Source organism: Harmonia axyridis, chromosome 5 (assembly GCF_914767665.1).
Source record: "Harmonia axyridis chromosome 5, icHarAxyr1.1, whole genome shotgun sequence".
NCBI classification, from domain to species: Eukaryota; Metazoa; Arthropoda; class Insecta; order Coleoptera; family Coccinellidae; genus Harmonia; species Harmonia axyridis.
Genome location: NC_059505.1, coordinates 6487842 through 6515227, shown reverse-complemented (window position 1 = coordinate 6515227; position 27386 = coordinate 6487842). Strand labels below are relative to the sequence as shown.

The following is a 27386-nucleotide window of genomic DNA, read 5'->3' as shown; positions in this document are numbered from 1 at the left end:
CTGGTTCGAATCATTGAAAAATTTTGACGCACATCGGAAAGAGAAAAACTACTTTTATTTTTACATTTTGTTAATAATATTTTTCAGTAAATACAACTGCATGTCCAGATATTCAAGTAGGAAATAAGGCTTTTATAGTTTCATGTGGTTTTATCAAAAATGTAGTTGTTTGATTCTGTGATTGTTTTTGCATTTTTGGGGTTAATTCAAACTGTCATGAAACAATAAATAAGTTTGTTATGAGATGTTTTGAGATTAGGTTGAACATTATCACTAATGTGAATTCAAAATAATTTTGTTGACGACGAATTTTACTCATTGAATTTATAATGGAACATTCGAACACATATATTGTACTTTCTGCGAATAATGATGAATCTAACCATTTCCTCCCAAATCAGTTTACTGGTTATCTCCCCAATTTATATATTACTGAAACTTGTAGTCAAAAAAATCTCAAAAATGTATCTGTTGTACATAACATAGAAGGAAATGCAAATATCGATGGCGAAAATTTACTGTGAGTGAATAAACACGTTTGATTTTATTGTATATTAATTCTAACTATAAAATTGCAGTGAACCACCTGTATATTCGAATAATGAAGTGGAAAATTTGCTGGAAGGATATACCTGGATTAAATGCTCTTTTTGCGGGGATGTTTTTAGTGATATAAATTTATATATGATACATGAAAAAACCCACCAAAACAAAAATGAATTTGAATGCTCCAAATGTAACAAATCCTTCAGCAAAGAAAATTTATATAAAAAGCACATAATGACTCATCTGAACGATAAGACTTTCAACTGTGCTATTTGTAATATTGGTTTCAATTTTGAAAATAATTATAGAGTGCATATGGCTATACATGGAAATTCATTGGTTTGTCCTATATGTGAATTATCCTTTCAAAGAAAAGCTAGTTTGAAATCTCATCTAGCTATTCACCAAGTTGAGGAATTATTTTCATGTCCAGAATGTGCATCTGAATTTTATAATATGGTTAGTTTGCTTTTCAATTGAGGGAATTGTTATTATGTATATTCTCCTATAAGATATGTCCTTCACTGAACTAAAAGTTTCTTTTTAGGTGGAATTGAAAAAACACATTAAAACACATTCTATACAGTCTAACAATAAGGAGGGATTAATATGTAACTATTGTAAAGTAGAATTTGAGACTCCAGCTCTATTGAAAGAACATATAATCTGTCATATGAAGGTTTGAGGATATCACAATTAATAGCACATATTCAAACTTCATCTCTAACTGTTATAGGTGAAAAAACTTGTGTTCAATGGGAGAAAAACAACAAAAAATCATGTTAAACAAAGAAAACTCAAGCATTGTTGTAAAGTTTGTGGTAAATCTTTTCCTAAGTTGTCTCTATTAGAAAGACATTTACGTATTCATAATGGTGAACGTCCATTTGTGGTGAGTGTTTGTTTATCAATTTTTTTTAGTAGTTATACTCTAACAAAAAGTTTTAAATTCGGTGTTAAATGAACCTTTCTTGTAAAAATGAAGTGAAAAAAGGCAGAAACAATAAAACCACATATCCTCACTGTACTAAGTATACAGGGTGTTCCTAAATTAGAGGTTCAAAGGAAAATGGGAAATTCATTGGATAATTTTAAGAATTAAAAGTTCTACAAACATACTGCTGTACTGAGTGAGAATGCCGTATTTGAAATTTTTGCTGTTGGTATTTTCATTTTTCAAACTAATTACATAGTTGAATTGTCGTATTTTATGTTTACACGATAATTCAAGAACCCCCATAGAAACGAGAAGCCCAAAAGTGAAAATTTCAGTTAGAGCATTCTCGCTAAGCATGGCAGCATAGGCATGCCAATACTTTGTTTTCGAGATACAGGGTGTTTCTTGTAGTCCTATTTTTTGTAATGGTTATACCAGTTCATCAAATATTTATTAATGTTCTCTAAAGATTGGGGGAAGTACTAAAACAAAATTTATACTCATCTTCTTGGTTATACTTAGTTACTCTGACTTGTCTATCGGCATTTGACATAATCATTTTATAAAAAAACATTCTTCATACAATGTTATATTAACGTTGCTTATTTATGCAAGGTAATTAGCCAATAAAGACTCAAGTATTATGTGATATATATTGAAGGTTCTTATGCTCTGATTCAATTATAATAATGCAAAATATTACTCATTAAATTCACTATTTTTCAGTGTCAAATTTGTTCAAAAGGCTTCTCTCAAAAAGGAACCCTGCAAATTCATCTATCCAAACATACTGGTATAAAACCATTCTCCTGTACATTATGTCCAGCCAAGTTCTATCAGAAGTGCAATTTGAAAGTACATGTTCAAAAAACACATACTGCTACGTCAGAAGGAGAGAAAACTTTCAAATGCCCTGAGTGTCATAGCATTTTTAAGAGAGTAGCCTCATTGAATGGACACATGAGGAAATTCCATGCAGACACTAGCCCTATCACTATAACTACAGTTATTGATCAATTGAAGAATCTAGAAAAACAATTAGGTGGAAATAATGTAGAATCAGAAACAGGAGGCAGTAATAAAAATCCTTCAGTGTTTGATACCTCTCAAAAGCCAGGCATCTCCAATGTCAATAAAACCGAAAACTATAAAGTATATTCTCTTATTCAGAAATATGAAGGTCCCAATAAGGTTTACATTTGTTCTTACTGTGATAAGGCATATAAGAAACCCTCAGATCTAATTCGTCATATAAGGACCCACACCAAAGAAAAACCATTCAAGGTGAATTTCTATTGATTATCCATCAGGATGTGAAATATTTTGAGTTTCCATTTGACTTAGTTTTGGTTAAAGTAACTACACAACTATTCACAGACTTCTTATTTGCATTTAATGTGTTAACTTTTCTTATGTTCGTTATCAGAGTTAAATGCAAGTAAAGATTATGGGGATAAAAGTCTAGTAACTTGACCTTAGTATGTCCATTAGTGATTTAGCTGATTCAAATTTGTTTTAGTGCCACTGTGGTAGATCATTCGCATTAAAATCAACACTTCAAGGACATATGCAAATACATAAAGGGAAAAAATGCTCTAACTGTTCGAAAGTTATTTTTTCTCTCAAAGTATGGAGAGCTCATACAAGGTAATAAAAAACTATGAAGTGACATTTTGGTTACAATGGAAATATCAACATCTATCCATATTGAATTTTGTTCTCCATTGTCTTCTTTATAGTTGTCAATTTTTAAATGTTTCAATTTTCTGAAATCATTCTAGTAAATCATATTATTATTATTGTCTAAAAAAATAGAAATGAAACCTGTTTTGATTTTTCAATTTTCTTATGAAGAAAACATGCTCCAGTATTCTACTTTGAAGAAAAATATTATTGGAGGGTTTTTCCATATTTTTATAATTTATCCTTGATATTTCAATTTAATTCCTATCAAACAAGAAAAGATAGTGCTGAAGCGTTGTTAGTATGTTCAGCACAAGTGTAATGATGTAAACTCTGTATGTAACTTTGATATCTAAAAGAAACAAAAATACCGAGCTTGCTATTTCAGTATGAAATATAAAACATAGAATATGTTTTACTCTAATTCTGTGGTTATTCCGTTCATTCTTCCACATCTTGTAGAACAAAATCGTGCGAGAATATATCAGAAACGCACAGTTTTCATGGTTATATTTTATTATTCTATGTTGGTACTCCGAACTTTCCGCCACGGCTTTATCTGTCAATTCATCAATTTGCCTTAAAGAAATCAGTTCTGCCAACCATTATTTTTCAATGCAAAAATCACTAAAATATATTTATGGAAATATTTCATTAATTTCAATGAAAATGCAATGAATTAGAGAAAATAATGTATAATACTCGTACAGAAGGCTCATTCTCAATGCCTTCTGCACTTGTATTATAAATAACTATTCTTTCAGGAAGCATCAGGCAGACTCTATTCATAAAAAGAACTCAGAGCAAGAAGAATGTCAGAATACTGAAGGTATGTTTACATACCCATAAGAAAGTTCATAGTGTTATGTGATGTTCTTTTTCAGCTTTTTTAATCTCACCTTTTAAAAGAAAAAAAGTTATTTCTGATAAACCATTCAAATGCCAATCATGTTCATCATCTTTTTTGAGAAAAATGAGTCTAAAACGGCATATGCGGCTACACACTGGAGAAAAAACACACAAGTGTGAGACCTGTTCAAGGTAAAATTTTGTTTATTTTACACAAAATATGAAATAGTCCTCATTTTTTTCCCTGAATATTTTCGATAACTTAATTCACTTTATAATCGATAGATCCATAGGGTATTCCACTGGGTGAGGGTGAATATACAAACAGAGTTTAGGAGTCATCAAGATGATTCTGAATTATCCATACTCAATGGATCACTGCCCTCTCATCAGTGTTGCCATGTTGTTTCATTGGAAAAATAATGCCTAATATATTCACACAATTGCCATATTTTTCAAAAAATCTACCAGATTTTTTTGTAGCATTATGTAGGTATTCAAATGCTAACAACAATACTCAAAGTCTCCATATTGAATTGAAGTTTGAAAATAACTCAACATATAAATGCTAACAGTGCTATAACGTCATAAAACATTTTTCAGCTGCGTTGCCAGACTGTTTTCTTAGATTTACCATTAAATCAACATTATCAACTGGTTGCCAAAATGCTCTCATTTTTTGAATTTTTTGTTCAATTTTGAAAAACCGGAATTTGTATGATATTGCCCACAGCATAGATAGAGCAAGCAACGAATAAGAAGTTTCTGGTTGGTACAACAACTTTTCGATGATTTTAAAGGGCATATGCGATTTTCAGTCAAATTATCTGTGCTGGTAATTGATAATCAATCTCTTGGTTTACCCTAGAAAATGTTGACTATAGAGAGTGCTCTTTCTACAGTGGCATCAAAGAAAAGTAGAGATAAAAAAGCTATAGTAAGCCTAGCTATTGACCAAAACATTCTAATTATTTGACTTTTTATCCCCAAAAACCCCAGTGGAAAGTAGAAGCTTCAAAATATACCTCATGAATTCTCCAAAAATCCCCAAATTTGGCGGAAAATATCTTACAATGCAACCCTGCCTTTCATTACATAGCTAAGGGATGGTGGATGCATTTCAACCAATTTTTTTCATTATATCATTTTATTTTAATAATCTTTCAATATTTTTCAGATTATTCATCTCTGCCTATACTTTAAACAAGCATATGAAATCCCATACAGCTCTCAAAAATTTCAGTTGCGATTTGTGCAACAAAAGTTTCATGAAACAATCTTTATTGAAACGTCATTATTCGACACATGATGAGACAAAGCCATATGAATGTCCATATTGCTCGAAAAGATATAAAGAATTAGTAACTTGCAGAAAACATATTGATACTCATGGAAATTTTAGTGAAGATCAGGTGAACAATAAAATAAAAACATCCAATATTTTGAGTTACAATATTATACTTTGGTATACAAGATATTCCTGTATTGGAGGTACGAACAAAAATTAGAGATTCTTTGGATAATTTCAAGAAAAAAAAAATCATCTGAACAATGTCTCATTTTCTAATGTACCTTCAATTAAGGAACACCCTGTATTTCTTAAAATATTGTTTCACGTCAACATTCATGAATTCTTTTCAGAATGGAGTGCATCAGGAGAGCAATACCCTCATTGCTGCAGAAAATCCTTCTACGAATAACTCCTCGAATGAATTATCACATAAAACAACATTATTGAGAGAAAATACAAATAGTGTCGTTTTTGATGATTTTCTTGGCATACAGCAGGAAAATAGAGAAATAATTAATTCAGTATTAGAATCAGTGCAAACTATTGATCAACCAACAACAGTTACAGATTCACCCTCACTTTTAGATTCTGGCCAGAATCAAAATCTCCAAACCATTTTGGTGAGTTGTCCAGAATTACAAAATGGAGAGGTATTGAATAATTATTTCCTTTCCCAGTTCGATCTACAGGTGAGTGAATTCAATGAGATATTCAGTAGTAATACCACAGGTGTTTGAATTTACGAATGAGTCTTTCGAAGATTTCGGATTTTTCATCTTACATTTTGCTTGTAAAATAGTCTAATGAAATTTATCTTAGAGGTATGTATTTTATAATGAAATTCAGTTTGGAAACAAATTCATCCGCAGGAGGAGTGGTGTTTTCTTCAAGCAACTCAGTTGAGTTATAAAATAAGAGACAAACTTATGACATAGATTCAATCTCAAGTAGAAATTCATTTCACAAACAAAATGAAAGGTAAAAAATCTGAAATTCGGGAGAATTATTTATATTTGTCGTCAAACTGTCACATAACATAATATCTTAAAACACCTCAGAGTAATAAACATAGATAGAGGGAGCATATGTCATTTTCAGTAACCAAATTTTGTCCCCAACATGAACTATCAAATTTGACATGAAGCGCGCGGAAATGAAAACATATCAGTGAAACGATATTTTACTCAACTCGCGAGTTTCTCCACAAAGAACGCATTTCTTATGTCCCATAGTGAATCAGCGTTTCATATTAACTCAAAATATATTGAAATAAATACCTAAATATATCAGACATTCGGAAAACAAACTTGAAGCTCGCCAAACAAGCTGAAACAACCAATGACAATAGGAGAGCAAAAGTTGCCAAATCTTGGATTTCAGGTAGATACAGACAATAATAAATATTCTGCTTATTAAAAATTTGCCAATCAGGAAAAATATCTGATTGCAAATATTCGAATTTGCATATTTAATCAGAAATCACTTAGATGAATATATTTCATTCAGTATAATAAACATTCATAATGATATACTAAAATTGTGGATTTGAAAATATATCACAATCCGACAACGTATTCTAACCATGTTGGGGACATGTAAAAATTGCGTATACTCTATGTTTATTACATTATGGAAAACACCTAATTTAACAGGTCATCAAAATCAAGTTTGGCTTATAGATGATCTGAATTTGAGTAGAGCTCGTTATCGGTTCATTTACCAATAGTGAAAAGGACATATGAAGTGTCATTAATAATGTGAATTTTTTTTCAGACCAATGATGCTGTCATAATAAATTCAATAAATGATAATAATGAACAACCTTCCATTGTTTTAAACATACAAAATCTCAATGTTAATTCATTGCCTAATGTAGAAAATGTAATGGGTGCAGAAGCCCGCTCTTGTGATGACTTAAGTGAAAATTTTGATCCTGTTCTCAGTTCAACAAAAACTAGATCATTATTGATCAGTAATCAGATAATCAATCCTACTCTAGATTCTTCAGAAACTTGCATACAAAATGATATAGGAGATAATTTTCTTTCCAACAATATTTCATTATATCCAAGTACACAAATAAATTTTGACACCCCTTCAGAACTGAATTCTGATGCAATAAATGTGATAGACTCTACAGGTGATACATTTAGAGAAGATGTAAATAAAACCAACTCCAATGCTGGATGTAGTCTTCAGTTACTCGATGTTACCACCGAAACTCAGGAAGCTGTTAATTTAAATATGATCCATTGTATGGAATGCAAAAAAATGTTCGATTCAATGGAAATCTATCTAAGACATATATGCTTGAAATCTATTTTAAAAAAAAATTATGTGTCTGCTCCGTGTGAAAAACTTAATGAAGAATTAAACCCAAAATGTGATAATGGAAATATAGATGCTGATGATGTTAATGACAAATCAAAAAAAACTGTTAAGCGATTCTTAAAATGTGTTTATTGCGAAAAGGAATTCAGTAATAGAGGTGTCTACATGAAACATGTTAATTCACACCAGGAAAATGGTTTACATATGTGTAAATTTTGTACCAAAGGGTTCAGAAAACCATCTGATTTAGTAAGTCAAAAAAAATTTTAAATTTTCTACTTTTATTCTTCCCACTTATGAAAAACTTCACGAAATAGACGTATTGACTTATTTATTATGTTTTAACTTTTTCATGATAAATAAGAATATTATTGGAAAAATATGAGGATAGAATGAAAGAAATAATTTCAGAATGATGAATCATAGACATAAAACTCTCAAGACTTTCATATTAATTCCTCCTTTAATTTTTAGGGCCGTCATTTGAGAACTCATACAGGAGAAAAACCATTTGCATGTGATCAGTGTGATAAGAAGTTTAGTTTGAAATCTACCTTAGAATTCCATTTCAAAACACATGATCCAAGTGCTGCCAAAAAATTTGTTTGTGAAGTCTGCAATTCCTTTTTCACTTCTTTGTCTAGTAAAAAGCTACATATGCATGTACATACTGGTAAGCATAATTGTAGATTAGTATTAATTTATTATCAGGTACACAAAATTATAAATTTATTTGAATCATGTTGAAAATAAATCAACAATAATTTTTTTAAGGTGCTAAACCTCATAAGTGCAACTATTGTGAACAACACTTCAGAACTATCGCCCATAGGAAATGTCACGAGAAGAAAATTCACCTCAATAATCAAGGAAAAAAAGTGAAACAGAGCAAAGCTAAAAAAATAACAAATATTCTTGCAGCAGCAGTGGATATGGCTGTTAATGAAGCTGTCAGTGAACACCAAAATTCAGAACAAGATGATATTTCCAGATATTGTGAAATTCAGGTACCAAAAATACAAGTAATTACTTTTTACAAATTTTATCTTTAGCATATAACAGTTTAATAATAATAAGTAATTTTTGATCAACCCTTGTATATGAAAAATAAGTAGTGAATGTTTTTAGATGGATTTTGCTGAACCCCCCTCAGATTCAGTTCAAATCGATCAAACACTTTTACAACTACAAAGCCCTAATATCTTCCTTCAAGAAATAGATGATTTAGCCTGTTCAGAAAGTGTTGAAGATTTGGTGGATATGGAAGATGAATATTTTGTAGAGAATATTTCAAAGAACGCAGATGAAAATTTTGTCTGCCACATATGCCAAGGAGAGTTTGAAACTTCAGATGACCTTTACAAACATGTGCAATTACATTCAAAGAAATTTGAGTGCGACCATTGCAGATCATCATTTTCTTCCATTAATGAACTGACTGAACATCAACAATCTCATTTAGCTAGTGAATCTTATTCTTGTTTCCTCTGTGATATTAGTTTAGCGGGAGTCCATATGTTGAAAGATCACTTAAGAAGGTAAATTTATTTCATTCTATTAACAAAATAATCCAAATAACAATTTATGTATTTATTTACTCAACTATTCTTTGTAGTTTATAATTATCAATAATAATACTTATGGATAATTTTTTTTTCAGTGTTCATCAAATAGTTGACACATCCTCACAGCTTATTTTTTAAAGGAGACTACGAAGATTATTTATTCTCTTTCATATTTTAAATATAAATTTATGATTTTTAATAGTTTATTGTTTTTAAATATATTATTCTGGACTAGTCCTGCATTTGATATTTTGTGACAAAAAATACTGCTTTAATATATAATTTATAATTTATTCAATTTTTCTTACATTCAAAAAAATACTGCCTGAATCTGGAATGATAAAAAATGCCGTTTTACTTTGTTTCACTGGGACTTCTGTTTTATTGCATGGTGTTATTTCAAATTTTTTCAAGAACATGAAGACAGCTATTTTCATTGACAATAGTGCAAATCTATCACCTAAAAATAAAAATTGTTTATCATTTAACTGAAAAACTATTTATATATTTGAGTGCTGAACATGTATGACGAAATTAATTACAAGATGAAGTAGTGAGTAAAATTGTTCATAAGATGATTACCTATACACTTTCTTGGACCCTCTCCAAAAGGCATATATACATATTGCAAGTCTTTTGCTTTTTCCCCTCTAAATCTTTCAGGATCGAATTTGTCTGGGTCAGGGAAGTACCTCTGATCGAAATGAAGAGAGGTCATTGACAGGAGAACTGGTGTTCCTTTTTCCAGATGTAAACCTGTCTCTTCAAATGTATAATCTGTCTCAGGATATCTCATAAGCAAGTGTGTGAGTGGATATTTCCTCAATGTTTCTGAAAGGTAAAAATATTAAATTAATTGACATTATTATCTATATTTTGAGAATTACACTTCATTTCAGTTTGAGAGGGGAAATATCTTTTGCAGAATTTTTATCTAGAAGGGAAAGATTTTGTGATGGATAAAATATCTAATTTGGTTTTGACTTTGAACATGGTAATAATTCCGAAATAATTTATATTTCAGTATTTGAACATTATGAGTATTAGACCGTACCTTTTATTACTAAATCTAAGTATGTCATTTCGAACAAGGCCTCATAGGAAATATTTCCCTCGGAATCCATATTTTCTCTTATTTCGTCCCTGAGTGTGTTTTGTATATATGGATTCATTGCTAATTCATACAAACAAAAAGATAAAGTTCCAACTGTAGTTTCACTTCCAGCGGTGAAGAACACAAGAGCTTGGGCTGAGATTTTGAAGTCATCTGAAATCAATGTAACATATGATAGTAAATTGTATATTTCTGATATAGAGATATTTTTTACCGAATTTAAATGTGTCTTCCTCAGATTCTGAGAGTTTTATCTTGTACATCAAATCAATGAGGTCATTCCTTTTCTCTTTGGAGTTCTTTCTTTGTTCGAAAGAAGTTTTGAATATATCTACAAAATAATCTGAGCTTTCTTTATCAAGAAAAGTCAATTTGAAAAGTTCCACCATCAAAGGACAGAAGAAATAGGAACCGATGGCAAAACTTCTTTTTATGCTTCTTAGATCCAACATTTTGTTCGCTGTATTCTTTATTTCGTTATCTTTCTGTATAAGACTATTGGAGTTTATGCCGAAAGCACAGGAGCAGATTACATCTAGGGAGTATCTATTTGCCAGATCTCTAACATCAATCTCTTGCCCATCAGTCAAAGTGTCTACGTACAGTTCCATTTGGTCCGCAATTTTGGTTATGAGAGGCATCATTTTCTTCATTTTTCCGCTTGTATATATTGGTGACAACTTATTTCTTAATCCTTTCCACTCTTCACCACGCATAATAAACAAGGCATTAGAAGCCATAGGATCTATTTCCTTATTGTGGTACAGAGGTCGGTTTTGGAAAGTGTTAAAATCTTTGATCAGGATTTTTTTCGCTAATTCTTTGCTACGTATTACTAAGAATGGTTTGTGCAGAATGTACATGCCAAAGTAAGGAACATTTTCGTCAAAACTATCGTATATCTCCCTTATAGCTGTGCCAACCTGTTGTTGTCCTAAAGCAACTTTCATGATGTTACCAAAAATCGGAAGGGGTCTCCGAAAAGGAACTTTCTTTAGCTTCCAATAACTGAACGTTCTGACTGTGCGATAATAGAATAGAAGAAGACATAATGAGATAAGTACTATCCAAATCATGTTGCGGAGTTGAGGGTGTCTTTCTGGAAATATTTATTTTCATTAATATACATGGATTAGGAAAAAACATAAAGGTGCTATGGGTTAATACTATACAATTCCTACATTGGGGTGCATACGAAAATGACAGATTCTTCGGATTATTTTAAGAAAAAAGGTTCTGCATAGGAAATTAAAATTTGATTTTTTTCAGGTCTTTTCCTCATAGCACCTTCCTTTCACGAAATATTTGAATTAAATTGGGCATAGATTAAAATTTGAAGTTTTCATCATGTGCTATAAAAATTTTGATATTTTTTTGGAACAGTGCCAGTTTTCTTCATCCAGAAATTTTATTTTTTTTTTGGTGGGCGATTGGTAGTTCAGAAAAATCTACTACAGATTTCGGTTTCTTGTCGTATCTGCTACCGATATCAAGAAGAAAATTTCAAATGAATCAATTCTCTACTTATCCTCAGGAAGATCCAGTTAGTACAGGCTGACGAGATGAATAAATTAATTATAACTTCTGGTACTTATTTACCCAATCTGTAGTGAAGATTTATAAAGATTCGATAAACTGGTATGATCATTACAAAAGAGTAGGACTACAAGAAACATTCTGTATCTCCAAAACAAAGAGTTTGCGGGCCCATGTTTATAGGACTTTTTCTTGAAATTATCCATCAAGGAATCTATCATTTTCCACTGTACCTGCAATTTTTTTCTGGTGATAGGTCCTATGCCGAATTTATTTCAATGTAAATATGTGGTTTGAAGGATAAATACACATCTACAAATATACATTATTTAGGAACACCCTGTATACAATTAAGGATGCCTTATGTATCTTATAACTCCACTTATTCCGTGTATGTATTTAATGAGATGCACACAGGTGTATATTCAAACTCTGTAAAAAATATTTTGCGCGCAAAATTGTTTTTTTTTTTTGTAATGTGCCAGTGCATATAAATGAGTATACCTATACTTATCATCTGATTTTCAAAGTTGTCTTGAAAAGTAAGATTATTGGGCCGTAAGTGGTACCTATTTGACTCTTTGATTTGTACATTTTTCAACCGAAGGTTCCTCTGAGATCAAAAGAAACACTTTTTTCCTTTACTATTTTTTCTGATTCGAACATTTTTTTCACTTAGTATAGCTGACATTCTGGAGTTGACCGGACATTGAAGTCCAAAAATCATTTTCTTTGATTCCGCATTCCATTTGCGAGATATAACCAAAAATTACTTATATTTATGGATTTTCAACTGAGCTGAATCGGAAAAAATATAGGGTGAAAGAAAAAAGTGTTTTCTTTGACCTAAGAAATCTTCAGTTGAAATATATGTAGGTATAGTATATACAAATTCACTTGGAGGAAGCCTGAATTTTTCGATTTTCCAGAAATTCCTTTGAGGCCAGTGAATTTTTTGCCTAATAATACTTTCAAATGAATCCCGGTATTTGGCGGATCTCGCTATCCACTTCAAAGGGACATCTTGCCAACTGTTTTTATGGACTAGTTCAAGTGACTTTGGATTTACTATACAAGTCAAAGACTCACCCCGTATATACTTCCAACGGTTTGCCTAACATTTAATCGATTGTTGTACAAGATTAATATTTTTGATGTAGAAACTGTGAAGTGAAAAAGAGGTAAAGAATGAGTTGAAATTTGATGTAAAAATAGATCCTTTATTCAGGTAGATATTAACTTAAAATTTAAATTAGATATTAGTGATATAATGAAATTTCTACTTATTAATTTCTATCTCTGAAAGCTTATTCAGTTGAAATGTCGAAGTGGTCCAAATACGTAGTATTTTCAATTCTATTTTTCAATTTGTTCAACTCACATCGATTTGCAATTTTTATCAAGCACTCATTAGTATTCTTTGAACTTGAATAAAGTTTGTTTCATATTCTGCACAATCAGCATAGGTTTGAATATACCATATATGCCGAAGACAAAAAAGGAATCGTATTTCAGATTCGCGTTCATATTCATCATTATTCGAGACGAGCATTCAGATATATACCATCAAAAAGCAACCTTAAAGCATAGCCATTTGCGATACAGAGTCGTATTGCTTTATTATTTGCGATAATGAATTTTAGAATTCTTTGAGACGAAATTGAACTTAGGTATTGAAAAATTATTGTTTTTTGTGCACTTATAATTAATTGTATCTCGGGAACATCATATATCAGTGATTTAATTTCTCTCAAAATTCATTTATGTACTTTTAATTATTTTTGTTAATCTTCATGACTTAGAAAAAAAAATTCAAAATATAGTATTGGGTAGCCTGATTTCTATTTCTCATTATTTTTTTGTTGATCTTCATTGTTTTTTTTTGACATTTGACAAAAAAATTATTATTATAACAAAATATTGTCTTGTAATTGGGTTTTCTCCTGTTAGACAATAAAGGATTAAAAAAATTAAGATATCGCAATTAATAAAAAGAGGAAATATTCAGAAAAGATGAGGTAAAACATCTGAGCTTCGTAAACATCTTCAGTCTTCTGAAGAAACGCTTATTACTTTCCACTTTTTGTCCGCTCCTGTATATAACAATAAATGAAGTAACTGTGACTGAGGACGGCATCCTGGACAGTTGTATTCTCGAGGAATCAAGCTAGAATTCAGAAGAAAATAATTGCTAAATTCAGCCAAAGAGTTCAAGAAAAAATGAACTACAAATACTTAGTCTTTATATACAGAGTGGAGTCTTTGACTTGTACATACATTTCAACCGAAGATTTCTGAGGTCAAAAGAAAAATTTTTTTCCTTTACTATATTTTCCGATTCGATTTTTTTCCTCACTTATATAACGGGCATTTTGGAGTTAACCGGACTTTGATGGAATTTTATGTTCGGAAAACATTCATCACATCAATAAAAACCATATTGCGAAAATAATTTCCTTCGATTCCATTCCATTTGCGAGATATAACCAAAAATTACATTTTTGTATGGATTTTCAACATCCTGTATCTTTTCAACCGAGGAAAAAATGGTGAAGGAACAAAGAGTTTCCTCTTTGACCTCTGAAATCTTCGGTTGAAATATATGTACCTACAAGTTAAAGACTCACCCTGTATACATAAACTCCGGCAAAATATTGAGTAACCGTCAAAAACTCCACGTAGTTCGTTTTTTCTTGAACTCTTCGACCGATTTTAGAAGTTCTACTTTTCTAAATTGTAGCTTGATTGTTTAAAAGTTATTTTAAAATAATATCTCCAATGTTCACGCTAAATTTCGGGAGGATCAGATAACACTCTCCTCATCTTTCGATATACTAACTGTATGTGATCTCCAAGATCGCAATAGGCGAATGAATAGACGAGCGCTCAAAAGCTGTTTTTTTATATATGAAATAATGTGTATACCTCTGAATAGAAAATCCATGAATCCAATGAAAAAATATTAAAACCTATATAGAGATTCATTAATTTAATAGTTAGATATCCATGAGGGTATATAATCTGGGTTTAATTCATAATCAATGTCCTTCACCTAGACATTGAATATTATTAAGGTGAAGGCCAGTAGGGTGGGATCCTTTTTGTTGTGTAAAGTATGAATTGATGTGGGATATTGATGTTTTGTATGAAAGAAGATTAATTGAATACTTTTTGTCTGTCGGAGAGATTTTATTGTGCTTTGCCTTTGAAGGTATAGCTGAGAGAGTTTCTTTGAGCTAGAAAAGTATAATTTTTTTATCAAAACTATAAAAACCATCAAAGTTTCAGTTTCACACGGCGAATCACGGTGTAATCAAAAAATGTATTTTAACAACATACATTTATGCACGGAGTTTCAATCTGGCATCAGTGGCGACGCCAGCTTTCAAAAACAGGGAGGCCCAAGGGAAAGCTGGATTTTTTTTTGGGGGCCAAGGTAAATCGAAATAATACGCAAAAATTATAATTCTGCTGATCTTATAATTATTTTAGCCTTAGTATGTCCAATTTTAGGGGAGCCAGCAAAATTTTATCGGGGGGGGGGCTCCAATTTTTCCGATTCCGCTCGGTTGAAAAGATACAGGCTGTTGAAAATAATCCATAAAAAACTGTAATATTTAGTTATATCTCGCAAATGGAATGGAATCGAAGGAAATGATTTTCAGAATATAGTTTTTTATTGATGAAATGAATCTTTTACCGAAGGAAAAAAGTGTTTGTTTTGACCTCAGGAATCATCGGTTGAAATATATGTACAAGTCAAAGACTCACCCTGTATATCTCTAGTAAGTACCATTAGATCGATTTTTTAAAATTTGTTGTGTTCATAAGCGTAAGGCATGATAAAATACGTTCAGCCATACTCTTAAATATACAGGGTGTTAATGAATAAGTGCGACAAAATTAAAAATAATAACATTCTGATTTTGCTATATCATTTTCGTTCACAAATGCTTCATATCATTTTTGAGTTGTTCAATAAATTTGTTAAAAAAATTGTCAAAAATTCTTTCCGTATCGCTATCCTATGAGTCGTCATTTTTATGCAGAAAAATATCTTAATAACAATTATTTTTCACTTTTTCAATACAATAACTAGTAACTACGCTAACATATGAGAGATTTTTTGTCACAAAAATTGAAAGAGGAACTCAAAAAAATGATTCTTAGTTTGAAATATCATCTCTATGGCGCTTTCATTTTGTTCTTCTAAAAATAGAGAGTAAAAATCATATAGTCAGTTGTTGAGAAAAACTTTAACACCCCGTATCTCGGAATACGAAGAATTTGCGAACAACCCTGTATATGCATTTGTGCATCGACATTCACATATTTCAATAACATGTTTCATTTAGTTAAAATTTGAAAATGTTTTTTTAAAGACAATTTTAGATATTACTTTTATTCTCTAGATTTCGACGAAAAAAATCTTTGCACAATATGTTGTGAAATATATTGAGAATATTATAATAATAACTCACCTCTCAGAAATATTTAAATGTAAGTACTTATTTGAACACCTTTCGAACACGTATGTTCTGCCCTGCAGACTCCACAACGTCAACTGACTTTCAGTTTCATTTCAGAAACCAATTTATTTCTTGATTCAGGTTGATCATTCCTGTTTACGCCTTGTTTAGTCCCTTTTTGTCAGCCCCCTCCCCACATCATTCAAATAACACCGCTAAGAATATCAAGTGGTACGGACATGCGAATCCTACTTTGTAATACGAAATAGGTCAACATTTTCAGTGGCGTAACATTCTCCCGTATGAGGAGCTTTGCGCAGGAGGAATGGAGTACTTAGTTCGGATAGGTCCATTTGATTGACTTAAGTCAAGACTTATGAATGTAAGTAGGATTATTGAATCTTCGACTAAGTATGTCAAAAAGTACCGGAAGTTGATGAATGAAAAAAGGGTTTTCCAATAAAAGATTTCATTATCTGGGCAACTGTTACTTATAATGAAGCTGTTATCTCTTGACAATTGCGAAGTAAAAACTAGGCCATTACTAAAAATTGAAATTGTTGAAATTCACTACAAAAATGGTGAAAATTTTGTAGTCCCACCCTGCAAAATTTAAGCCTTTTGGGTGCTTTATCACTGTAAAGCACCTTCTCCGCCGGCAATAGTGCAACTGGTGGAAATATTGGAGCTTTTGGGACAAGTTAGTAATGTGAAGAATCGAAACCGTGTGCGTTGCTCAAGAACAACTGAGAATATTGATACTGCACCCCGTAGTGGTTTTGTCAAAGGTTTCAACCTGGGAAATCATTTATCATTATTGGGCAATTCTTTTTCCTGGAACATTCTTTTGAGGACTGAAAAAATACAGTAATCACTGGAGGCCAGACCTGGAGGATATGCTGGATAGTCTGACAGTTGGAAGAGCAATTCGACCAATTTGACCATGTTTTTTTTTAAATAATTTTAGATTAATTTTCTTTGTCAAATGTCGTATAATACTGACCAACATTTTTCATTTACCGTTTTTCCCTTCTGACAACTATTCGATCAAAACATGTGACCACCAAATGAACCCACCTATTAGTTGTACAACATTGCTTCCGCCGTTTTGTAATAGATGGCTGTAGTGGTAAGTGGTAGGCAAAAAAAATAGGTATTTGTGAACATAACGCCATCGAAATATTAGTCGATTTGTGTCTGCATCATAAAGTTATTCTCGATTAAACATGTCAGCTTACGAGCCAAATTCTCATCATTTGATGCAATCTGCGGCTGAGGCTCATAGAATGCTCTCAAATACCTATGGTCCGGCCGCTATAGGTGGAAGAACTTGCCGAGAGTGATTTTGACGTCGAAGACCTGAATATCGGGGGAAAAGAGACAGTTTTCGATGATGCAGTATTGGAGGCATTACTTGATCAAGACTCGTGTCAAACGCAACAACAAGAATTGGCAGTTTCATTGGGAGTGATGCAACAAGCAATTTCAAAACACCTGAAAGTCATGGGAATGATTCAGAAACAAGGAAATTCGGTGGCGTGTATGAGTTGAAGCCAAGAGATGTTGAACGGCGTTTGTTTGCTTGTGAACAGCTGCTTGCTGTGGCAAAGACGGAAGGGATTTCTGCATCGCATTGTGACTGGAAACGAAAAATGGGTTCATTACGATAATCCCAAGAGCAGAAAATCATCTGAAAATCCCAACCATGCTTCCACGTCGACGGTCATACCGAATAATCACGGTTTCAAGGTCTTGCTCAGTATTTGATAAGACCAACAAGGCAATACAACTGGATACATTACAATGCTCGACTCCATGTTGCGAAAGTGGTACTTGGAAACGTTAAAATGAAAAGTCCTACCCCACTCGCCGTATTCTCCAGAAGTTGCTCCATCGAACTATCACTTATTTCGATCAATGGCACACGTCCTGACTGACCAGCACTTCCGGTCTTATGAAGAAGTTCGCTGGTTCGCTATAAAAGATGACCAGTTTTTTCAACGCGGGATTCGTACACTGCCCGAAAGATGGGAGAAAGTAATGGCCAGCGATGGACAATACTTTGAATCATAAGTGTATAACTAGTTTTTCACAAAAATTCCTCGAATTTCGGAAAAAAACGACGGAAGCAAATTTGTACACCTATGTAGTTTGGTTCCCTCTAATAATAATTTAATAGCTACGCCACTGACTGTCAATATCATCTTCACTTTAGATCGACTTCGATAGGTACATCTTTTTCAATGGACTGTACCTTCATTGATTATGATGCAGCCGATTCATCGGAATCCTTATTTTTGAGTATTAAAATAATCGAAGATGGGGACATAGTTGGTTTTCCTCATCTACTGAATAGAAATCAAGGCCAAGAAGCAGGGAGAATTCCCCTAACCAAGGAAAGAAGAAGAAAAAGAAAATGCTCAAATGGTGTTGTACTAAATTGTAGGTACTTAATCTCAAAATACACATAAAAAATCCCTCTGAGTATAGATGACAATTTTGGCAACTTAGCGATAAAAAACTAGCCAATAATACTTTGAGCGAGCTTCCTATGAAAATCCCAGTATACAATCTTGATAGAATTTGTATGATGTAAATTTGGTAACGAATATTTCCCTTTGCTTATCATTTGAGAACATTTAAGGACGACATTATCGAATTTTCGACTTTTGGGTAGAATGCTAACGTCTTGTTCTTCAATTATTCAAAAAGACCAAAACCCTTTTCCTTTAAGTACTCTATACCTTAAATTTCAAATTTAAGTTTGTTTTCATTCAATGTCTTCGTTTGATCAAATTTCGATATCTTAATTACTAAATTGAATATCGTTGGTCTTTGGACAATTGAGTTCTAGGGTGCATTTCAAAATTCCCATTCTACTGCCTCCTTTCCTTTATTTTCAAATATATACATCCATCTTTCGTAGAAGTAAAAAATCCATTTTTCACGAATTTCAATGGGATATCTGTCTTCTCTCCTGGTACAAGCTCGAATTTCTTCAGAAACGTAACTATTACTAATTTCATAGCCATCAGTGCAAATCGTTCTCCTATAAAAAATGAAAAAAAAATCAGATTGATGCCAGACACAAATGAAATCAAATAAAATTATCAGAAAAATATTGAGATCGATGTTTTCTGTGAAAAGAGATTTGATTTATATGAATCACATGCAGTGAAAGGTGGTAAATGTAAGCTAATTCATATCAATTAGCTTCTTTCAGATTTATGTATTATTAATGTGGAGCTATTGTGTTATTGTGTTATTTTCCAATATCCCATATTCTAAATGCTTACTGATTCCATGATGAAATTATAGTCATGAGGGATTTTACTATTTTGTCTCAATTTACATTTCTATAAATATATATTAACACACTATGAAAAAACATTTTTTCTCGCCTTTTTAAGTTTCACAGTCAAAAACGAATACAAAATGCTTTATCCTTCTTTCAGATATCTGCCTTGAGAGCTATTTGGACGGAGTAGTGAATTCGGTATAGAAATTACTTTAGCGAGGCTTTCTCAACCAATTTTTATAGTGCGCTCTCTCTCTCTCGAGACTGTTTCATCCCTGGACTGTTATTGCAATCATCAGTATGTCAATTCGGTGATCCCTGCCATATACACCTACATCTCCACAGCGGAGCTAGGTGAATTTGCCTTTTTTGTCTAAACTAAACTTTTTTCGAAGTAAAATTCAGAAAAATATCTAGGTTTTTATCTTTTGGTTAATATTGTTTACTGAATATCAAATTATAAATATAATACGTGAATATCAATGTGAGGATTTATACATAGAATATCTGTAAAATGTTTGATATTTCTCATATGAAAGGACCTTAATTTATTATTTATTTATTTATAATAACAATGTATTATGCTTACCTATGCATTTTCTGGGTCCTTCCCCAAAAGGCAAATACACGTATTGGAGATCTTTCATTTTGTCTCCACGGAATCTTTCTGGATCGAATTTCGAAGGATCAGGGTAATGTTTAGGATTTTCGTGAATTGCCAATGTTGGAATAATAATTTGTGTACCTTCTTCAATTTTCAGTCCAGTAGATTCGAAAATGTGATCCTTTTCAGCATATCTCGAGATGAATTGTGCAAAGGGGTATTTTCTCAATGTTTCTGAAAATATCATCAAATGAATACATCAATTTTTTGTTCGTTATGTGTTATTGTCAGTATAAAATGAAGCCAAATGGGCATAGACAGTTTCTTTTCTTTCGCATGCACTTATTATTAATTAACTTTATTATTTTTCGTTTGTTTCAAAAAATATAACTATAAACGGCATTATGTTTGAAGTATCATCATTTTATGTTTTCATAGTATGCTACATTGCTTCAGTTACGTGAGTATTAAAATTTTTGAATTCAGATTTAAGTTCAAAAGACTGAATTCAGTAGGTAACGGGTGTTTTTTTCGAGGTATATAACTTTAAAATGGCATTACTGTTCAAGATGGCGACCGACTTAACAGGTGTCAAGTGATTTATTCTTAGTTTGGATTGGCAATTATTCATGAATAGACTCACGCCTGAACAACGCTTGCAAATAGTGCAATTTCATTTCGAAAATAATGGTTCTGTGCGGAATACGTATCGCGCACTACGTCTATTCTATTTTGTTTAGCGATGAAGCGCACTTCTGGTTGAATGGCTACGACAACAAACAAAACTGCCGCATTTGGAGTGAAGCTAATCCTCAAGTGTATATCGAAACACAGTTACATCCAGAAAAACTGACTGTTTGGTGCGCTTCATGGGCTGGTGGAATCATTGGTCCGTACTTCTTCAAAAACGATGATGGCCAGAACGTTACAGTCAATGGTGATCGGTATAGAGCCGTGATTACTAACTTTTTCATTCCTGAATTGAACAACCATGATGTTCAGGAGCCGTGGTTCCAACAAGACAGCGCAACATGTCACACAGCTCGTGCCACAATCGATTTATTGAAAGACAAGTTTGGTGACCGCCTAATTTCACGTTTTGGATATGTGAATTGGCCTCCAAGATCTTGTGATTTAACACCGCCAGACTACTTTCTGTGGGGCTATGTAAAATCATTGGTCTATGCGGATAAGCCACAAACCCTCGACCATTTGGGAGACAACATTCGCCGTGTTATTGCCGATATACGGCAACAAATGTTGGAAAAATTCATATCAATCGAATAATCCATCGTTGTTTTATTGCAATTTAAAGTTCTATAGCTCTAAGAAAAAACACCCTACATAACGTTCATAAGAAAGTACTTAAAAAATTACCCTTACACGAATTTGAAAAACACGGAATGACTTCACGTCATTTTATTCTTGATTCAAGATACTCACCTTTCAATACCATATCTAAATATTCCATTCCAAAAAGTGTTTCATATGAAATGTTTCCGTTGGAGTCCAAATTATCTCTTATTTCGTTTGAGAGTTCCTGCTGAATTTCCGGATGCAAGGCCAATTCATACAGACAAAATGATGAAATGGTAGATGATGCCTCTGTTCCCGCATTAAAGAACACAATAGCCTGAGCGGATTTCTTGATATCATCTGAAAAAAACATTTTATCATTAATTGATCGTTAGAAATAAAACAAGAAATTTTTAGGTTAAGTACTAAGTACTCAATATATAGCAATACTAAGTCTACAGCGACAGTGCCACCCTTATAACTCGCTCGCACTCTCTCTACTCGTACCCACTTCTCTGGGACGTCGTCAGTACTGGCAGGGGAGTGTGTAGTGACTCTTTGCTTGCCCGAGAGACTGTGCATCTATAGAAAGATCGGACTACTTAGGGGATATATTCCCGACCATTTGACGGCAAATATACCTACTCCGATACCCTATAATATGTAGAACCAATTAAAACCATGTTGTGGCGCGAGTTAGCTGATCATCATGAGTCTTACTCCTATGTTACAATCGATTCCTCTCTCATTTTCTACGCGCTATCTGCAAATTATTAGATCATTGGCCTCATGTAATAAGCGTACAACTTTGCTTCCACCGTTTTTTTTCGGAATTCGAGGCTTTATTGCGAAAAAATGGTTAACACTACTGCTGACCACTACTTTCTCTCATCTTTCGGGCCAGGGTACGAATCCCGAGTTGAAAAAACTGGTCATTATTTGCGTTCGATAACGATCGCCTGTGAATTTTTCAGTCGGTTCTTACAACTCATAATACACTATACGCCGATTTTTCGTCTCCAGTCACAATGCGATGCAGAAATCCCTTCCGTATTTGCCTTGCAAGCAGCTGTTCATAAGCGAAAAACGCCGTTCAACATCTATCGGCTTCAACTCGTACGGCTCCCAAGCTCCTTGTTTTTTAATCATTTCCATGACTTTGCATTTTGAAATGGCTTGTTGCGTCACTCCCAATAATCCTGCCAATTCTTGTTGCGTTTGACACGAGTCTTGATCAAGTATTGGCTCCATATCTGCATCTTCTAAAAGTTTCTCTTTTCTACCGCCATGCTGGTCTTCGACGTCAAAATCATCATTCTTGAATCGTTGAAACCACTCTCAGCACGTTCTTCCACTGATAGCGGCCTCACCATAGGTGAAAGCATTCGATGAGCCTCAGATGCAGATTTCTTCATATTAAAGCAGAAAATTAAAACTTTTCGCAAATGACGAGAATTTGGCTAGTAAGCTGACATGTTTAATCGAGAATAACTCTATGATGCAGACACAAATCCACTAATATTTCGATGGCGCTTTGTTTACAAGTACTAAGCTTATTGTGAGACATCTACGATCTATTTATTTCGACTACCACTCATTGCAAAACGGTTGAAGAAAAGAAGTACACCTGATATTTATTTTGAATTTATCAATAGTAAATAATACCACGTCATTACATCCCTATAGTTATTTCATGAGAAATTTTTTACTTACCAAATTGGAAAACATCATTTTGCTTTTCTTGTTTGGTCATTTCAATCATGAGATCGACAAAATCATTCCGTTGGATATTTCTTTTTATCCTTTCGTCTTCTGATTGTTTGAAGAGATTTATGAAATATCGTGATGCTTCACGATCCACAAATGGTACTCGAAATATGTCAACTAAAAAAGGGCATAGAACCCAACAGAACATCCCAAATCGACTAATAAAACTTGTCGGATTTAATAATTTATCAGACATGAGTTTCACCTCAGAACTTGCATCTTTCAAACTTTCTGAATCGAATCCAAAAGCACATGAAGTTGTTATATCTATGGCATATCTTTTAGTTATATCTTTAACATCTATATTGGTGTTATGAGTATTATTCAACACATCTTCCAAATTATCAGAAATCTCTGTCATCAAAGGCATCATAAGTTTCATTTTACCAGATGTGAAAACTGGAGACAACTTATTTCTTACAGTTTTCCAAACTTGATCCCTCAAAGAAAATAAATTATTTGATGCAATAGGATCGACTTTTTCATTGGTGTAATTTGCTCTGTTGGCAAAGGTGTTAAAGTCTTTGATAAGAACTTCTTTTATTAATTCTTTGTCTGTCACAATCAAAACTGGCTTATGGAATAGATAAAAACCAAAATATTTGTGTTTGTCACTTAAGCCATTATTGATTCTTTTGATGATATTCATCATGCTTTCTCCTCTGAAAGCTACATTTAGCAAATTTCCAAAAAGTGGGTATGGTTGTTCTGCGTAGACATTCTTCTTTTTCCAGTAACTCAGGCTACGTTTCACATAGAAATATATCAAACTAGCAGCTACGATGAAGAGGATCAACGACAACATCATGTAAACTAGAAAAAAAATGATAAATAAAAGAAGCATTATTATTGATAAGAATAATGTATGCCGGAAAAAATGGAATGAATGAGCATCTAAAACAATACATTTAATTCAGGAATTGGTTTTCGCGGTATAAATACCAAACTAAACGAAATTTCTCCCAAACATGATTCACTGAACTATGGAATTAGATGCATAAATTGTAGAAGCTGAAAATCAACGAATCAAATTGGGAAATATATTTTTCTCTAATTCTGTGGTTATTCCGTTCATTCTTCCACATCTTGTAGAACAAAATCGTGCGAGAATATATCAGAAACGCACAGTTTTCATGGTTATATTTTATTATTCTATGTTGGTTCTCTGAACTTTCCGCCACGGCTTTATCTGTCAATTCATCGATTTGCCTTAAAGAAATCAATTCTGCCAACCAACATTTTTCAATACAAAAATCACTGAATTATATTTATGGAAATATTTCATTAATTTCAATGAAAATGCAATGAATTAGAGAAAATAATGTATAATACTCGTACAGAAGGCTCATTCTACCACTCGTTCATTCCAAAACTCGCCACTTCGTGGCTCGTTTTTGAATTTTGAACTCGTGGAAGAATATCAATGCCTTCTGCACTTGTATTATAAATAACTATTCTCTAATTCTGTGGTTATTCCGTTCATTCTTCCACATCTTGTAGAACAAAATCGTGCGAGAATATATCAGAAACGCACAGTTTTCATGGTTATATTTTATTATTCTATGTTGGCGCTCCGAACTTTCCGCTACGGCTTTATCTGTCAATTCATCAAATTGCCTTAAAGAAATCAGTTCGGCCAACCAACATTTTTCAATGCAAAAATCACTAAATTATATTTATGGAAATATTTCATTAATTTCAATGAAAATGCAATGAATTAGAGAAAATAATGTATAATACTCGTACAGAAGGCTCATTCTACCACTCGTTCATTCCAAAACTCGCCACTTCGTGGCTCGTTTTTGAATTTTGAACTCGTGGAAGAATATCAATGCCTTCTGCACTTGTATTATAAATAACTATTCTGAAACTAAACATAGTGCTACACCTACAGTTTATTATGACAGTAATTTTTGTTAGCTAATTTACCCATAATAATATTTCTTTTAAGGATCGATTTCTCGTTCAAGAAACCAATTCAGTAGTTGAAAATAGAACTTCAATTCGATGAGAATCAGTTTAGCTTTCAGGCAATGATGAATGAATCAAAAACTGAATTATTTTTAATATCTTTGGCGAATAACTGCAGTCGTATATTATGTAATTGTTGTGAAGATCTAACATGTTAATCTTCAACAACATAGTGCAGCATACTTGCAGACAGATATATAATTATATCGGCAATTATCAGAGTTGACCCTATATCAGTGTATTCATTATTTTCAAGGCCTTGGATTTTCTTATTGAAACAGCTAATTCCAAAACATATACTCATGATGCTTATGCAATTCAATTTAGAAATGAGTGAATATTCTTTTGTAATCGTACGTTTCCCTAACACAGCGCTATATTTTTTCGTATAATTTTAGAATTCCAAGCAGGGATTAGTGTCAAAACTTTAAGACCGACTTACTGATTATTAATTCGATTCTGTCAGCCTGTTCTTCCGACCGACTGAATCTGAACAAGAAAACTATCCAACAGAAATTTTTTTTTTTTTTTTTTTTGACAAGTTGAAAACTTCAGTGGCAAAGGATACCACACATTGGGGAAAGTTGTCTCCTGTGAAATTGGCTGAATTTTTTATAAGTCATACCTAGTCCAAGTCATTTCAAACGAAAATTGAACTTTAAAAGTTGTAAGTTGCTGGAACACACTGTATAATTCATCAAATATGGCAACACCAAAGAAGAAAGTTTTTAATAGTATCCCATACTAATGATTGATCACATTTTGATAACTCTTAATAGTGATGATAACGTTTTCTAGTATTTAACAATGTAGAACCAGTGAGAGTTTTCCAAAACTAGCCCATAGAAAACTTTTGCCTATGCAACTTTTTGTTTGGATTTACTTGGACTATAACATAAAAAATTCAGCCAATTTGACAAGAGCCACTGTCCTTAATGAAGTGTGTGGTATTCTTTAGTTCCTATATATGTGAAATATTTTGCTTACATGGTTTACTACACGAGACAATTCTTATCTTCACTTATGAAACTCGTAAACCAAACTGATATGAACGTAATATGGAACTGAGCTAAAAAGTGAAAAATATGATTCAATTAATTGATGTACGGAAATAAACTCATCAAGGTTACAACTTTATCATTTCATCAGAGTAACTATATGATCTCTCGTTGTTTTATGGAATATATAAAACACTGAGGATCACTGTCTTAGAACTTAGAGTTTTGCCAAATTTCATTTCTGTGGTTGCGTCACAACCATAGAAAAAAATTACTCGATATTGACAGAAAATGACCTGACTCTCCTCGAGTACTCTTCCGATTGTGATGGAACTTTGCACTGAGGATCACAGTCCTTGAACTTAGAGTTGTGCCAAATTTCATTTTTGTGGTTGCATCACTACCATAGAAAGAAATTACTCGATATTGACACAAAATGACCTGAATCTCCTCGAGTACTCTTCCGATTGTGATGAAACTTTGCAATGAGGATCACAGTCCTTGAACGGAGAGTTGTGTCAAATTTCATTTCTGTGGTTGCATCACAACCATAGAAAATAATTACTTCAAACGTCAAGATCTGATTTGTATGATTTCAGAAAAATTGAACGAAGGCGATAGTCAAGGAGGACTAGTCTTCAAAATTTGAAAATATTCGGTCGATGAGATGAAGAGTTATTGAACTGTGAAATTTCAGTAATGAGATGAACATCACCCTGTATATCCCAAACGAAGTAAACTTTGCTTCCGCCGTGTTGCAATAGATAACTGTAGTGGTAAGTGGTAATCGAAATAAATAAATCGTATATGTCATACAAAAAGCTAAGGTATTTGTAAATATAACATCATCGAAATGTAAGTCGATTTGTGTCTGCATCATAAAGTTATTCCCAAAAAAACATGTCAACTTACGAGTGAAATTCTTTTCATTTGCGGGAAGTTTTGATTTTCTGCTTCAATATGAAGGAATTTGCGGCTGAGGCTCATTGAATGCTCTCCAATACATATGGTGAGGCCGCTATTAGTGAAAGAATGTGCTGAGAGTGGTTTAAACGCTTCAAGATGATTTTCACGTCGAAGACCAGCATGTCGGTGGAAGAGAGGAGGTTTTCGAAGATACAGAGTTGGAGG

General features: G+C 32.7%; 3 protein-coding genes across 9 annotated transcripts; 1 reads left to right on the top strand and 2 right to left on the bottom strand.

Annotated features, from left to right (window-relative positions):
- The first annotated feature begins 108 nt into the window (after positions 1 to 108).
- On the top strand, positions 109 to 9495 carry LOC123679811 (zinc finger protein 236-like). Of its 3 annotated transcripts, none has more exons than XM_045617306.1 (15): positions 109 to 520; positions 579 to 1005; positions 1094 to 1225; positions 1283 to 1438; positions 2210 to 2767; positions 3003 to 3130; positions 3931 to 3995; positions 4051 to 4207; positions 5193 to 5427; positions 5657 to 5995; positions 7080 to 7886; positions 8112 to 8310; positions 8412 to 8644; positions 8766 to 9175; positions 9298 to 9495. In XM_045617306.1, the coding sequence occupies exons 1-15, from the start codon at positions 330 to 332 to the stop codon at positions 9338 to 9340; spliced, it is 4080 nt and encodes a 1359-aa protein (XP_045473262.1). In that variant the 5' UTR covers positions 109 to 329; the 3' UTR covers positions 9341 to 9495. The 3 variants fall into 3 exon arrangements, with proteins under 3 accessions (XP_045473262.1, XP_045473261.1, XP_045473263.1); XM_045617305.1 differs by having other exon boundaries at positions 8412 to 8659; XM_045617307.1 differs by lacking the exon at positions 109 to 520 and having other exon boundaries at positions 872 to 1005; positions 1083 to 1225; positions 8412 to 8659.
- Positions 9353 to 19186, bottom strand: LOC123679813 (cytochrome P450 6k1-like). 2 transcript variants are annotated; one of them, XM_045617312.1, is made up of 5 exons: positions 18514 to 19186; positions 10531 to 11415; positions 10257 to 10469; positions 9785 to 10033; positions 9353 to 9662 (listed from the first exon to the last, which is right to left on the bottom strand). In XM_045617312.1, exons 2-5 carry the CDS (start codon positions 11390 to 11392, stop codon positions 9493 to 9495), a joined length of 1494 nt encoding a protein of 497 aa, XP_045473268.1. In that variant the 5' UTR covers positions 11393 to 11415; positions 18514 to 19186; the 3' UTR covers positions 9353 to 9492. The 2 variants fall into 2 exon arrangements, with proteins under 2 accessions (XP_045473268.1, XP_045473269.1); XM_045617313.1 differs by lacking the exon at positions 18514 to 19186 and adding an exon at positions 16334 to 17525.
- Positions 19187 to 19195: 9 nt separating this feature from the next.
- Positions 19196 to 26402, bottom strand: LOC123679812 (cytochrome P450 6k1-like). Of its 4 annotated transcripts, none has more exons than XM_045617310.1 (5): positions 26245 to 26402; positions 23233 to 24099; positions 21667 to 21879; positions 20209 to 20457; positions 19196 to 19370 (listed from the first exon to the last, which is right to left on the bottom strand). In XM_045617310.1, exons 2-5 carry the CDS (start codon positions 24092 to 24094, stop codon positions 19198 to 19200), a joined length of 1497 nt encoding a protein of 498 aa, XP_045473266.1. In that variant the 5' UTR covers positions 24095 to 24099; positions 26245 to 26402; the 3' UTR covers positions 19196 to 19197. The 4 variants fall into 4 exon arrangements, with proteins under 4 accessions (XP_045473266.1, XP_045473267.1, XP_045473265.1 ...); XM_045617311.1 differs by having other exon boundaries at positions 23233 to 24094; positions 26245 to 26372; XM_045617309.1 differs by lacking the exon at positions 26245 to 26402 and adding an exon at positions 25216 to 25426.
- Positions 26403 to 27386: the final 984 nt, after the last annotated feature.